The 15,744-nt window shown below is 47.0% G+C and overlaps 1 protein-coding gene across 1 annotated transcript in view; it reads right to left on the bottom strand.

Moving 5' to 3' along the window:
* The window catches only part of LOC141265247 (collagen alpha-6(VI) chain-like), a 394,142-nt gene that overhangs the window by 118,542 nt on the left and 259,856 nt on the right, over positions 1-15,744 (bottom strand). Inside the window, exon 25 of the mRNA XM_073678075.1 lies at positions 12,098-12,160. Within this exon, the coding sequence (XP_073534176.1) occupies positions 12,098-12,160 (63 nt within the window). The remainder of the gene's footprint in view (positions 1-12,097; positions 12,161-15,744) is intronic.

Below are 15,744 nucleotides of genomic sequence, written 5' to 3'. Positions count from 1 at the left end.
CCTGACTCCGAATTCTGTTTAACATGTGCTCCATCATGTAAATCACCGGAATAGTCATGCTGATAATGGCATCGTCAGCACTAAACATCTTCGTCGCCATTTCAAAACTGTGCAGAAGGGTGCATAGGTCCCTGATCTGAGACCACTCCTCCAGCGTGATTTGCCCCACCTCTGGATCTCGTTGGCCCAGGCTATACGTCAGAACGTATTGCACCAGGGCTTGTCAGTGCTGCCACAGTCGCTGCAACATGTGCAGAGTTGAATTCCACCGGGTAGGCAGATCGCATTTTAGCCGGTGAAGTGGCAGGCCCAACGACTTCTGTAGAGATGTAAGTAGCTGAGCTGCGGGATGCGAATGGCGGAAGTGAGCACACAGCGACCGTGCCCTCTGCAGAAGGCCATCTAGTCCAGGATAGTGGGCTAAAAATTGCTGGACAACCAGGTTCAACACGTGAGCCATACAAGGCATGTGTGTGACATTGCCCCGGCGAAGGGCCGCACCCAGGTTTGCAGCATTGTCGCACACGGCCTTCCCTGGTTTCAGGTCCAGTGGAGACAACCATTCATGAAACTGGTTCTCCAGAGCTGACCACAACTCCTCAGCTGTGTGACTCACATTTCCCAGACATTTCAAAGTAAAAACCGCCTGATGACGTTGAGCCCTGCTGCCAGCATAGTAAGGAGGTGTGCAGGATCCCTTCTGCGCAGTTAGAAAGCTTGTGGCATGACCAGACAGGCTTTGGGTGCAGGTGGAGGACCGAGAGGAGGTTGAGGAGGCAGAAGCAGTGGAAGAACTTCGAGATAAAGAGGATTGACGCACAACTCGTGGGGACGGCAAGACTTGGACTGCACCCCCTTGTCCTGCTGTCACCATAGTTACCCAGTGCCCAGTCAGCGACATGTAACGCCCCTGTCCATGCCTACTCATCCAAGTGTCTGTGGTGAAATGCACCCTGTCACACACAGAGTTTCTCAAAGAAGCGGTGATGTTGTGTGCGACATGCTGGTGGAGCGCAGGCACACCTTTCTTTGAGAAGTAGTACCGACTGGGCATCTGGTACTGTGGCACTGCGACGGACATAAGGTCTCAAAAATCCTTTGTGTCCACCAGGCGGAAAGGCAGCATTTCTGTAGCCAAGAGCTTGCAGATGGTGAAATTCAACCTCTTAGCTTTCTCATGGCTAGGAGGAAATGGTCTTTTACTTGTCCACATCTGAGGGATCGAGGGCTGGCTGTTGTGCTTAGACGGGGTTGAGAAGGGTGTCCCCGGAAAACTGCCGGTCTGTGAGGAAGATGCAGGCGGACATATTAGGTTGCCTTGATCCAAAGGTGGTGCTATCGATGTCGGACAGCGCTGAACACCAGCTGGTGTTTCCACCTCCAAAGAAAATGATGACCTGCCAATCACGCTGGCTGTTGCGGGTAAAGAGGTGGCAGGTCTGCGTCCCAAAACAGGTGTGACTGCTGTCCCCCGAGTCACAGAGGATGAAGAGGCCGCGGATGCACAAGATGTGGCAGACGGTGGTTGGCCCGGCTGGCTAGGCCGCATTGTAGCACAGTGAGCTACCCACTGCAACTTATGCTTCATATCCATGTGCCGGTTCATGCATGAAGTACTCAAACTATGTATTTTTTGGCCTCTACTTAGCTTTTGCTGACAAATGTTACAGATAACACGAGTTGGGTCATCCTTATTAATCTGAAAAAATGCCCAGGCTATGCAAAGCTTAGCACCCATGCGACCTAAAGAGCCACCACGACTTGTGGTCAGAGGCAGAGTTGTGTTTGAGGATGCAGTTGTTGACGTGCTTCCAGTACTACGTCTCTGTCCAGGAAGGCGCAACCTGACCTCGTCGTCACTAGCATCCTCCTCCACCTCCTCTGCTGACCTCATCTACTGGCTGACTGTGGGTTGACAGTAAGTGGGATCTCCAACCTCGTCATCATCACCCTGTGTGTTATCACACCCGTCGTCCTCAGAGCCAACCTCTTCCTGCCCTGACAAAAAACTCAAGGTGTCGCTTCAATCAGGTATTTTAGTCTCATCATCATCTTCCTCATTGTCTCCACCAACAGGAGTTACAGTTTGGGAACGAGGGTCTACATTATGGTCAGAACCTTCTGCGTCTGGTCCTGGATCCGACTCATAAAGATTCTGGGCATCAGTGCATATCATTTCCACGTCTGGATTCACAGAAGCTCTGGAGCCGACCTCTGATTCCCAGGCTATAGTATGAGTAAACAGCTCTTCAGACTCAACCATTTGTTCTACCCCATACTCAGATGGGCAGCTGAAGACTTGGGAGCTGTGAGGAAGCAAGTGCGATTGGGGTGACACCTCTGAGGACTGGAGTATTTGTGATATTGAAGTTGAGGTGGAGGAGAGCCCACTTAAAGGAGCACTTGATATCCGTTGAAGCACCTGCTGTTTTTGTGCCTCATCTGGAATTTGTAGCGATTGGCGTGGCCGTAAGAAAAGGATCTTATCACATTGTCCGCTAAAAGAAGTAGACATCTTAGTTTGGCTGGAAGATGGTCTTTCTTCTGCAGATGCTACTGTTGCTTTAACACCTACCCCATGGACACAACCTTTTTTTCCCTTCCCAACACGCCTATTCCCCTTTCCACCAGCAGCAGGCCTTTTTCCACTCATTTTGGTGGTTAACTAATTGACAACTCTGGAGTTGTTTTCACAAAAAACAATGGATGGGAACCGAGCAGAGCTGAGTGGCCAAACTGTGGTATTAGCCCAAAAGTATTGGCTGGGTTAGATGCAGATAAAAATTATTTTGAATTTGCAACCTGGTGGAGGTTAGTATAGATGGACTAATAGAATGATGCTATGCCCAAAAGGTTTTATTTGGCTAGGTGCAGTAAAAAAATTGTATTCTATACACAGGTGGTGTAGCTTGCAACACAGATAGGCTACTCCACTGACTAACACACACTGCAAGAGGCCAAAAAGGATTTGCTTTGCTAGATTTAGCCAAATGCTGTGAAAAAAACTTGCACAGCACTGGCACAGCCCTGCCTGGCAAAAAGTGATAGGAACTGATGTAACCTACACCTCAAAAGGACTGCAATTACAATTAGTCTTTACTCCCAACCTATCTATTTAAGAGCACAGACCTGCCTGATAAAAGTCGTAGGAAATTATGTAACCTAGTCCTCAAAAGGACTGCAATCACAACTCTTCCCTACTCCCAAGCTATCTGTAGATTTGTGCGAAAATTGGCTTGAAATTAACACTGAAAGTATAGCGCACACAGCAACAGCGGTGCCGTCTAACACGCAGCTGCAGCATTTAGAAAATGGTGGCGACGGGGAAAATGGCTGGGTCTTATAGGGCAAGGACATGTGACATACACTGCCAATGACACATGCCCTTGCTTGTGTGAAAAAAAGCACTTCGCTCCGTGTGTGCGCTGCTGATAGGCTGACAGATTGCACCTCGCCACTGTAAATGCGGGAAAGAGAAAAAAAAATGGAGATCTTCATTATTTATGCTGAGATCCATCCCCTGCCCTCCCCGCTGTACACTCAAACTGCGTATTAACATTAATTTTCAGCATTACTGAGAAAAAATCCAGTTATGATTTTGGTGCACGAACAGTTATCGAACATAACCTCGAACAGCCAAATTTTTTTCAAATTGTTCGTGTTCGCCGAACGGCTCGAACACCACCCAAAACAGCTCGGATTTGAGATTGGCGAACAGTTCGAGTCGAACACCGGTCATCTCTAATTATCCGTCTCTTTGATTTGTCACCAATTTTCCTCCTGCGGCCACGTCCAGGGAGGTTGGCTACAGTCCCATGGATCTTATATTTCTGAATAATATGTGTAACTGTAGTCAAAGGAACATCAAGCTGTTTGGAGATGGTCTTATAACCTTTACCTTTAACATGTTTGTCTATAATTTTCTTTCTAATCTCCTGAGACAACTCTTTCCTTTGCTTCCTCTGGTCCATGTTGAGTGTGGTACACACCATGTCACCAAACAGCACAGTGAGTATCTGTTGCCCTATATACAGGCCCACTGACTGATTACAAGATTGTAGACACCTGTGATGCTAATTAGTAGACACAACATGATTTAACTTGTCCCTTTTGTCACATTTCTGTGACCATTGTGGGTTTTTCTTTCATTAAACAAGGGGTACCAACAATTTTGACCATGTGTGTATGTAAAGTAGATACTGCCTGTACACAATTTAAGAGTTAATGGAAACATGATAATAATTTATGTCCTAAATTAGACAACATCTCAATATTGCCACTGTTTATTTTATTTCATCCTATCTCTGTTACATCTAAACATTTCCCTACTTCATTATAGGAAGTTGGTACATGTAATCCTTAGTCTCACAACCAGTCCACTACATGTAATAAAGGGGTTGTCGGGTCTTAAACTACAAGTCTGGAGATACTCTATGTGACTGCAGGCTTGTGAAACCACATACTGCACGCACTGCACGCTATGAGGATTCTCCGGTGTCGGTGCCAGGAATGGCGGTCATGTGACCACAAGTATGCGATATGCATACTCCCGGCCATATTCCAACTAGACTGTTTCCAGCCTCACTCAATATACTTGCATTGATTGAGGCCGTGCCAGTTTAGTTGGAATGTGGCCGGTGTTATGACGTTATTCCCAGCACCAACACTGGAGAATCCTCACATTACAATATGTGTCAATGTGAGGATTCACAAGTCTGCAGTCACATAGAGTATCTCCAGACTTGTAGTTTATGACCGGATAACTCCTTTCATGTGTGCACAGAAAATAAGTCTTTAACTTCCAGTGAACTACAGCATGACATCATCACCTAATAAATCTCTCCTAGTAGCTCTCAGATTTGCCTCCTCCCTAACCACCTCTGCTCTTTAGGTTCCTACCACGCAGGTAAAGATTTAAGTGAAGACTTACGAAACAAAAAGAAAAACGCTTTGCTGTCTGTTGTAACCAATTATAGAATGCCTTTCATTTTTCAAGCATGGAATACAAAATGAAAGCTGCACTATGATTGGTTACTATAGTTGGCAAAGTTTTTCTTTTAGATAGCTTTTGAAATCCTATGATATAATTTCTACTTTATATGCTGTAAATACTTCACATAGGATACTCTAAGACTCTACTGTACATATCACTTAAGATGCACTGAGACTCTGCTGTATACTTCACATGAGACTCTCCTGTATACCTCAGCTGGCAGCATCCCAGAGGGAAGATCGATAATGGGTGTGCACACCTTGTCTTAATTGGGCTTAATCGTTATACTATTTAATACATCCATCATGTCTGTCATTTGTTATCGTTCAAATATCTGATCACTTTTTTCTGAGTTCAAAATTTGGACATTTTGCACAAGCACATTATCTGATTTGTCACTTATTTCCTGGCACTTATATATAAAAACATTTTCATTTATTTATTTATTACTTCTGTTCTGCATTTTTTAATTATATCATCATCTATTTAAATAAATTTGTATTACATCTTATCAAGAAAATGTGCTTCTTTATCCTCCTGGATTGATCCTTCACTCCCTATTCACAGGTAGAATCTGTATTAAGGGAAATCAGATTTTCCCATTACTGAAACAGGAGTCAGTTGGTGCTTTTAAAATTCTATGGAGAGGGGAGGAGGAGCTAGATGCCGACACAGACATTCTGCTGCAAGTTCTCCTGAAACAACAGTTACACTTCTCTATAAAACTTTATGAGCACCAACTGTCATCTCCTATCTTAGTAATGGAAAAATCTGTATTTACTGAAAACAGATTTTACCTGTGAATTGATAATATTTAGAATCAATGATTAGATCAAGAGGAAAAAGAAGAAGATTTCTCGAATAAGATATATTACAAAGTTCATTATTTTCATGTGTACTGTTGATTTATGAAAGAAAGTTAAAATGACGGTTACACTTTAATTTTCCGATCATGATGTTGTCCTTCCCTTTGGTGAAGTCGTCACTGTTTATGTGACTCATTTTTAATTTCCTGTCTTTTTGTTTATTAATATTAATCAAATATATTTTTATTAGATCTGATTTGCATTGTTTGCCAATTTTTCTCTTAGGTTTTTATGGTTCGTGTTAGGCCTATATATTCTATTACATGTATTTTGTATATTACTAATATACATTTAAACATTATTTTCTGAATTGCAGTGTTCCTTCTGTGTTTTGTCAGCTGCACTTATTGTATGTACACATCACTGAGACTCTACTGTACATATCATATACGATAAACTGAGACTTTGATGTACATATCACACACTTGCAGACTATGCAGTAAATTTACAATAGGATACAGAGACTGAGACTGCAGTATTCAAAACAAAGATTACAATGAGATTCTGCTATATACATCACATAGGATTGAATGAGACTCTGTTGTACACATCACATAAGATACTCTGAGACTCTGCTGTTTATGTCACATAGGATACACTGAGACTTTGCAGAACAAATCATATAGGATACACTGTGACTCTGTTGTATACATCATATAGGATACACTGACACCTCTGTATGCATCACATAGGATACACTGAGACTCTTCTGTATGGATTGCATAGGATATACTGTTGGGCTTCATACTTTGTGGGGAACTCTGTGTGCATAATATTGTATGGCGTTGGTTATGGGTCCTCATGCTGTGTAGGTAATTGGGGGCAATTATACCTTGGGAGAATTATACTATGTGGTAGGCTGTGGGGGCATTATACTCTGTGGAGGACTGTGGGGGGACATCATGCTGTATGAGGGACTGTCGGGGCCATCATACTGTGTGAGGGGGCTGATGAGACATCATACTGTATGAGGTCCTTCATGAGCCATTATATCATGTGGAGGGCTGTGTATATATGTATTTTATTTTTTTTTATTTCATTTATTTTCTATTAGCTCTCTGGGTAACTACTACTATATTACTTTCTTTTTAGTGGAACTTGGAGACATTATTAGTTTATGTGGGGAATGATAAAGGGGTCATTATTACTGTATACAGAGGGACTTAGGGGCATTATTATTTTAGGTGAGGGGACTGAGGGACATTATTACTGTATGTGGGGGGAACTCTGGGAAATTATTACTGTATTTAAAGGGGAAGCAGGAAACATTATTACTGTATATAAGGTGACTCAGACATTATTACTGTATATGAGGGTGAATAAGGGGAAATTATAGTTATATGTGCAGGAACTCATGACATTATTACAGTATGTGGGCGGACTCACGAATAACTATTACTTTTGTTGAAGCACTGGGGACATTTTTAATTGCTAAGGATAAACTCAGGAGTAGAGATGAGCGGTGTTCGACTAGAACTGTTCGCCAATCTCAAATTCGAGCTGTTTTGGGCGGTGTTCGAGTTGTTCGACGAACCCGAACGATTTTCAAAAAATTCGGCTGTTCGAGGTTATGTTCGATAACTGTTCGTGCACCAAAAGCGTGTCCTGCATGTCTGGCGCTATTTAGAGCACCAATTATGCAGGGATTGTCTGCCACTCACTGTAATGCCATAGTCATGGTGGTTGTGGCATTACAGTGATTGCCCAAATCGATGGGAACAGTGCTCACAGTGAAACATGAAAAGCCGGCAATTCAGCAGCGGCATACACCGGTACCCGACAATTTAGAACCGAAAGAATAGAACATCACACATAGATTAGATAGATAGAAACATGTCAGTCACATATATAAGAAGTACAGTGACAGTGTTGATTACTGTACTTGTCATTTAGTGTAAAGGATTTATTTAAAAAAATATTAGTGTATTCATGCACCGTCTCTTTAAAAAAGCCGGCCGGCAATTCAGCAGCGGTACCCGACAATTTAGAATAGAAGGAATAGAGAATCACACATAGATTAGATAGATAGAAACATGTCAGTCACATATATAAGAAGTACAGTGACAGTGTTGATTACTGTACTTGTCATTTAGTGTAAAGGATTTATTAAAAAAAATATTAGTGCTTTCATGCACCGTCTCTTTAAAAAAGCCGGCGGCAATTCAGCAGCTTTACCCGACAATTTGCCGGCCGGCAATTCAGCTGCGGTACCCGACAATTTAGAACAGAAAGAATAGAGCTTCACACATAGATTAGATAGATAGAAACATGTCAGTCACATATATAATAAGTACAGTGACAGTGTTGCTTACTGTACTTGTCATTTAGTGTTAAAGGATTTATTTAAAAAAATATTAGTGTTTTCATGCACCGTCTCTTTAAAAAAGCCGGCGGCAATTCAGCAGCGGTACCCGACAATTTAGAATAGAAGGAATAGAGAATCACACATAGATTAGATAGATAGAAACATGTCAGTCACATACATATGAAGTACAGTGACAGTGTTGATTACTGCACTTGTCATTTAGTGTTAAAATAAAGGATTTATTTTAAAAAAAATTGGCGTGGGGTTCCCCATAATTTTAGGCTCTAGGGGAGGTTAAGCAGACAGCTGGGGCAGATGTTTGAAGCCTGGGAAGGGGTAATACCCACGGAGCTTCCCAGGCTACTAATATCAGCCCCCAGCTGAATGCCTAGCCTTTACTAGCTATTAAAATGGGGGACCCCCAAAAAATTGACGTGGGGTCCCCCCTATTTTAATAGCTAGCAAAGGCTAGGCAGACAGCTGGGGGCTGATATTAATAGCCCAGGAAGAGTGCCATGAATATTGGCCCCCTCCCAGGCTAGAAACACCAGCCGTCAGCCGCCCCAGAAATGGCGCATCCATAGGATGCGCCAATTCTGGCACTTAGCCTCGCTCTTCCCACTGCCCTGTAGCGGTGGCAGTGGGGTAATAGGGCTGGGGTTGATGTCAGCTTATAATGCCAGCTGACATCAAGCCCAGGTTGGTAATGGAGAGGCGTCTATAAGACACCCCCATTACTAACCCCATAGTCAAAGTTAAAAAAAACACAAACACCCAGAATAAAGTCCTTTATTTGAAATAAAGACACAATTCTTTATTGTTCTAAATTAAACCATACTTACAATCACGCCCATTCCAGCTGAAGCCAACGATCTCCTGCAATAAAAGAAAAATAATAAAGCAACATAATCCTTACCTTTCCATGGTTCCCACGACAGCTTCAGCTCTACTACATCGAGATGACAGGCTGGACCGCAGCAGAAAGCTGCCATCCAGCCTGTCATCCCGCAGACACTGAGAAGCGCACATTCTCCCACGCTGTCAGTGACGTACATGAGGTGAGCTGAGTTCATTGGACATGACCTCACCTCATGCACGTCACTGACAGCATGGGAGAATTCTCACGCTGAAGCGCTGAGTGCAGGAGAATTTTCCCACGCTGTCAGTGACGTGCATGAGGTGAGCTGAGTTCATTGGACATGAGCTCACCTCATGCACGTCACTGACAGCGTGGAAAAATTCTCACGCTGAAGTGCTGAGTGCAGGAGAATTTTCCCACGCTGTCAGTGACGTGCATGAGGTGAGGTCAAGTCCAATGAACTCAGCTCACCTCATGCACGTCACTGACAGCGTGGGAAAATTCTCACGCTGAAGCGCTGAGCGCAGTAGAATTCTCCCACGCTGTCAGTGATGTGCATGAGGTGAGCCGAGTTCATTGGACATGACCTCGGCTCATCTGGATGCCGTCACAGCCTGACACTGAGGAGCGCAAGCAAGCCTGCGCTTCTCAGTGTCTGCGGGATGACAGGCTGGATGGCAGCGTTCTGCTGCGGTCCAGCCTGTCATCTCGATGTAGCAGAGCTGGAGCCGTCCTGGGAACCATGGAAAGGTAACGATGATGTTGCTTTATTATTTTACTTTTATTGCAGGAGATCGTTGGCTTCAGCTGGAACGGGCGTGACGGTAAGTATGGTTTAATTTAGAACAATAAAGAATTGTGTGTTTATTTCAATTAAAGGATTTTATTCTGGGTGTTTGTGTTTTTTTTAACTTTCACTATGGGGTTAGTAATGGGGGTGTCTTATAGACGCCTCTCCATTACTAACCTGGGCTTGATGTCAGCTGACATTATAAGCTGACATCAATCCCAACCCTATTACCCCACTGCCACCGCTACAGGGCAGTGGGAAGAGCGAGGCTAAGTGCCAGAATTGGCGCATCCTATGGATGCGCCATTTCTGGGGCGGCTGACGGCTGGTGTTTCTAGCCTGGGAGGGGGCCAATATTCATGGCACCCTTCCTGAGCTATTAATATCAGTCCCCAGCTGTCTGCCTAGCCTTTGCTAGCTATTAAAATAGGGGGGACCCCACGTCATTTTTTGGGGGGGGTCCCCCATTTTAATAGCTAGTAAAGGCTAGGTATTCAGCTGGGGGCAGATATTAGTAGCCTGGGAAGCTCCATGGGTATTACCCCCTTCCCAGGCTTCAAACATCTGCCCCAGCTGTCTGCTTAACCTCCGCTAGAGACTAAAATTACGGGGAACCCCACGCCAAATTTTTTTTTTAATAAATCCTTTATTTTAACACTAAATGACAAGTACAGTAACCAACACTATCACTGTACTTCTTATATATGTTACTGACATGTTTCTATCTATCTAATCTATGTGTGATGCTCTATCTTTCTGTTCTAAATTGTCGGGTACAGATGCTGAATTGCCGGCCGGCTTCTTTAAAGAGACGGTGCATGAAAACACTAATATTTTTTTAAATAAATCCTTTAACACTAAATGACAAGTACAGTAAGCAACACTGTCACTGTACTTATTATATATGTGACTGACATGTTTCTATCTATCTAATCTATGTGTGAAGCTCTATTCTTTCTGTTCTAAATTGTCGGGTACCGCTGCTGAATTGCCGGCCGGCTTTTTTAAAGAGACGGTGCATGAAAACATTAATATTTTTTTTAATAAATCCTTTACACTAAATGACAAGTACAGTAACCAACACTGTCACTGTGCTTCTTATATGTGTGACTGACATGTTTCTATCTATCTAATCTATGTGTGATGCTCTATTCCTTCTTGTCTAAATTGTCGGGTACCGGTGTATGCCGCTGCTGAATTTGCCGGCCGGCTTTTTTAAAGAGAGTGTCTTCTGAGCAGTTTGTCAGCTTTTGGACACCTTTGAAGGTGTTTTCTATGTGTTTCTACGTGTTTTTGTTTGCCTGCCATTGGTTTTAACGGTGTTCGACAGTGTTCTAAGGTGTTCGACGAACAGTTCGACGAACTGTTCCTCGAACATCCCGGTGTTCGACGAACCGAACCGAACCCGAACACTACGGGGGTGGCTCAACACTATTCAGGAGACACTTTACTTTTTGGATGCACTCAGGGGACAATATTAAATGTTAAATGGGCACGTAAGAGACATTATTACATTATAGGCAAATTCATGGTATTGTAATCATCAAAGGGGCACACCGTAATTACTTTCCAAGGGGCAAAATATGAGCACTACTATTACTTTCTAGGCCACTCACAGAGGGCATTAATATTTTCTAGTGGGAAATGTACAGGGGTGGACTTTAATATGTGGGGCACTAAGAGGAATACCGTTACCACAGTAGATTCACTAACAAGGACAAATGCGGCAGCAGCAGCCTCAGTATTGGGGTGTCAGCAGGATGGGGAGTTTTCGTAGGTTAGGAATTAATAGGGACGTTGCTAGAAATGTGAGAAGTCAAATGTGTCTTTGTTGTAATCTCTGCAGATGAGTCCTAGCTGGAGAAGTTGTTGTGACGGTCTGGGCCAAATTAAAAAGACGGGAAAAGTGAACAACTTCATCAGAAGGAACGTCAACTATGAGTCACCTAATATAAAGGTAGTATAATCTCCTAATGTTTTCTGCAGAACTTGTATCTTTTGTATCTTCTCATACAGTATATGGTCACCAAAGAAATATCAGCCTTGGTCTCAGTATAGCAATTCTTTTCAGTAACAGTGTGGTCATTTCCGTAGATTCCACTTTATCCACCGTGACGAGCGTGCGCCACCATAGATGTAAGCTAAGGTTAGTAGTCCACTCAGATGTGTTTTGCTTACCCTCTGTTAAACCAGCTAGCTATGCCTCTGTCTCTCAAAAATGTTTTCAAAACTTTATTTTTTTTATTTCATTTGTATATAGAACAGGATGAATTAAATAATTTACCTGAGGACCTCTTAAGCCTTGATCTCCTTTACTGCCTGGCACACCAGGATCACCTTTTGTTCCCTGCAGATAAATATTAATGTTCTTTAATATTATTATTTATTTTAAAGTGCTCTCAGGTTATTGTGAAAAAGATGCAAACAGGGTTTACAGTAACTAACAAATATGTAGCACCCTGAGGATTCGGCTGCTACAGGGGTATTGCACCTCAACCCAGAGGTGTGATATTCCACTCCCGGGTAAGGATGGAGTGTGGAACTGAGCTCAGATAGACTGCATGCACTACATACATCCCATTTCAGAGGAGCAGGCCGACGGTACTCCCACTTAGAAATGTGCAGGTACAACCGAGCCTGTTCCTGGCTGGAGTGGGAGGGGGGTGGTACATCCCATGTAGTGTAGGGGCAGATAGGGGGAGCAGCCTGGGTAAAGATAGGAGCTCATTGGGTGCTGGTCACCTGAGCTCACACATAGAGGGTGTATATAAGGTGGGCACCAACTAGAATCAGGGTCAGATGCAGAGAACAAGTCAGTTGGAGACAGCAAAACAGCTGCAGAGGAGCAGACAGCAAGCAGAGAGGAAGTCAGCCTGAGAGAGACCCTGAGTGAGAGAGGAGCAAAGAAGGAGTACCCAGAGGGGAAAACAGAGAGGACCCAAGAACCCAAATTAAAGCACTGGGTGAGGAGTCGGCACAGGGTACCGGAACCCAAGCTGGTGGGGGCAGAAAACACACCCCAGCCAGAGACCGGAGACCGTGGGCAGCGTTTGTCACGGTCACCCATTACATCCACCCCGAAGGCACACCACATGAAGGGTCAGGGAACCCAAGGCCAAGGGTGTCCCAACAGAAGGCCCGAGGGAGCTGGACCTAGGTGGATCCCTGGTGGGGACGGCCAGAGAACGGGACAGAAGGAGAGCTCAGGGCCACGCTCCGGACTTGTTTGGGGGTTGGCTGGATCCAGGACCTGGTGGACGCAGCACGGCTCGGGTGGTCACTCGGAGCTGGAGTGACCAGTACAACATCTGCAGTAAGTAAACACCCTTAACTGCACAACCCGACTCTGTCTTCATTGCCGTCTGCACTGCACCACCACAACCCCCATCCTCTGCACCTGTCCTCTCTGAGGCTATACCCCTCCCGTTGGGGGTTATCCCACCAAGCTGCGCACCCACCATCAGCCTCAGCGGACCCTGCTGCAGCGGCGGCCACAGTGACCGCATCACAACGGGTGGCGTAGTCGACACAAAAGAACTCTTAATAACATCTGTAGGACTGCCACATAACACTGAGCTTGACGCCCTGGGCACGGGGCCGGGTCACAGCCGCTCGGAGACTACAACCCCCCCATCTGATCCGGTGCCGGGTATTCCCCTCAAAAAGGAATATGTCCCAGGGGGCGCGTCAACTTTGGCGTAGTCGGCAGGATTACGTGCCCGCAACACCCGGGTACTGCGTGCCTGAAGAAAAGTGCAAGTTTACCTCAGAAAGAAGTCTCCCGCCGGTTCCGGAGGGTCCACGCCATCGGACTCCATCACCAGTCGTTTCCCGCCGATTGTCCGCCATTTCCAGCTTGTTCCCGCCATCTGCAGAGTTTCCCGCCACTGGGCGACGCTTCCCGCCAAAACCGCAGATTTCCCGCCTTGGAAGAGCAGCGGACGCCATTATGGGCGTGCCAAAGGAGAGCAAGAGGCCACCTCCCATCGTGGGCCAGGACAGAAAATGGCGCCAAAAGTGGAAACCGCCCCCACCAACAGAGACTGTGATGCTGGAGGTGTCTGTCAGCGTGAAAGAACTACCCCTGGAGCTGACAGTCACCGAGTTGCCCCGGGACCGCCCTCTAAGGGGGAGGAGACGAAAGGAGAGAACAAAGATGGGTGCCGCCTGGAGCAGTCTAGAGCGAGCGCACCCGGAGGCAAGAAGCCTGGAGAAGAGTAGCGGAGGAGCTTACCCGGAGATGGCGAGAAAGCAGAGCAGCACCGGCCCGCTGGCCAGGAGCCTGCTAGAGACAGAGGAAGGAGAGCAGAGCAGCACCGGCCCGCTGGCCAGGAGCCTGCTGGAAGAAGAGCAGAGCAGCACCGACCCGTTGGTCAGGAGCCTGCTGGAAACCACGACCCCACTAGGCCTAGTGGAGGTCCTCGCACAGCTCCCCCGAGACCGGGAGTGTGCACAGACTGCCCTGGAGGGCCTCGCACGGAGGATGGCCCGGGTACAGCGAGAGACATTGGCGGAGTGGAGCCGAGAGATGGCCCAGCAAACCAAGACCCGGAGCACGCCAGCCAAGATGAGGAGACAGACCGCCTCTGAGGATGGCGCGGGAGGACCCAAGGCCGGAGACGGCGCCGAGAAGGGAGCCGAACGCATGGAGGCAGGTAAAGGGGACGTCTATACCCCAAACCGGGAAACCGCTTACCTGCCCCAGCTCCCCGTCGCAGAGCCCGAAAGTCCCCCTGCTGTGCCCGAAAACGCCATGTCACCGCCGCAGACTAGGCCTCAAACGGGAGCCGCGACCCCTGTGACGCCATGCGCAACGACCCCGAGCGTGGCAAAACAGGAAGCAACACCAGCCTGGTCGCAGGGCCTAGAATTCCCGGGCGTCGCATCACCAACAGCGCCCCCTACCTCCGCGGAGCCTCCGGCCTGGCCGCAAGGCCAGGTAGCCCAGGGCGCCGCCGTCCTAACGGTGCCCTTCACCTTCCAGGTGCCCCAGGCCTGGCCGCAAGGCCTGGGCAACCCGGGCGCCACCACCACCGCGCCCACGCCCGTAAAACCAAGGGTGCCACACCTGGGGAAGGACTTGTTCAGCCAGCTCACATGGCCGGACGGGCGGCCCTTCATCTGGCCCGAAGGATACCATGAGCTGGAACGGCAGCAGAGACTAAGACCCCTGGATGAACCCCTGATTCCGGCTCCGAAGCCCGTGGCACGGATCTCGCCCCCGCTAGCGGAAGCGCAGTTTGAGTGGGACCCCACTGGAGAAGATCTAATGGGGTTCACTCAGGAAACTAGGGCAGCTGCAGCAGACCGCGCCGAGTGTTGCCGACAGCAGCTCGAGGAGTTCGCGAGGGAGCGGAGAGAGAGGCGGGTCCGGGAACAACAGGCCCAAATAAGGAGCGCCGAGCAAAAGAGCTGGACCAGGAGGGACCCCCGTGCAGCGCACAGTCCCCGTACCACCGGGACTGTCATCAAGTTTAACCAGCAGCACGGGTGGGGCTTCATTCGAGACAACAACACCCACGGCGACGTCTTTGTCACGCGCAGAGACGTGGAGTCCCATCTGCCGGAGGGGCACAGAGGTCGTGACCTCTACATCGGAGATGAGGTCACCTTTACCCGGCACAAGTGTGCCAAAGGACCTTACGCCCTCCACGTACACCGCCTGACGGAGGAGGAGTTGCGGTGCGAGGAGGAGGAGCAAGAGGACCCGGACGGGTCTGAAGTTCAAAGAGCAGGAGGAAGACGCCGTTGAGTGCGGCAGAGCAGGTGCTGTAAATAAGTTACCCCATGGGGGTATAAAGAAACTGAAACTGTTGCTGCTAAAATAGTCCCCGTTGGGACCAGTGAACTGTTACCCGTTAACCCCTTCATCCTACAGGCTGAGGACTGTGAGCAGCCATTCCCTTCCCTCTACCTGGCCGAGGACTGAGA

The sequence above is a fragment of the Phyllobates terribilis genome, unplaced genomic scaffold (assembly GCF_046119375.1).
Source record: "Phyllobates terribilis strain yellow unplaced genomic scaffold, ASM4611937v1 Scaffold_4__5_contigs__length_816908805, whole genome shotgun sequence".
NCBI classification, from domain to species: Eukaryota; Metazoa; Chordata; class Amphibia; order Anura; family Dendrobatidae; genus Phyllobates; species Phyllobates terribilis.
The sequence above is the reverse complement of the archived record's forward strand: the minus strand, read 5'-3'. Positions and strand labels throughout refer to the sequence as shown.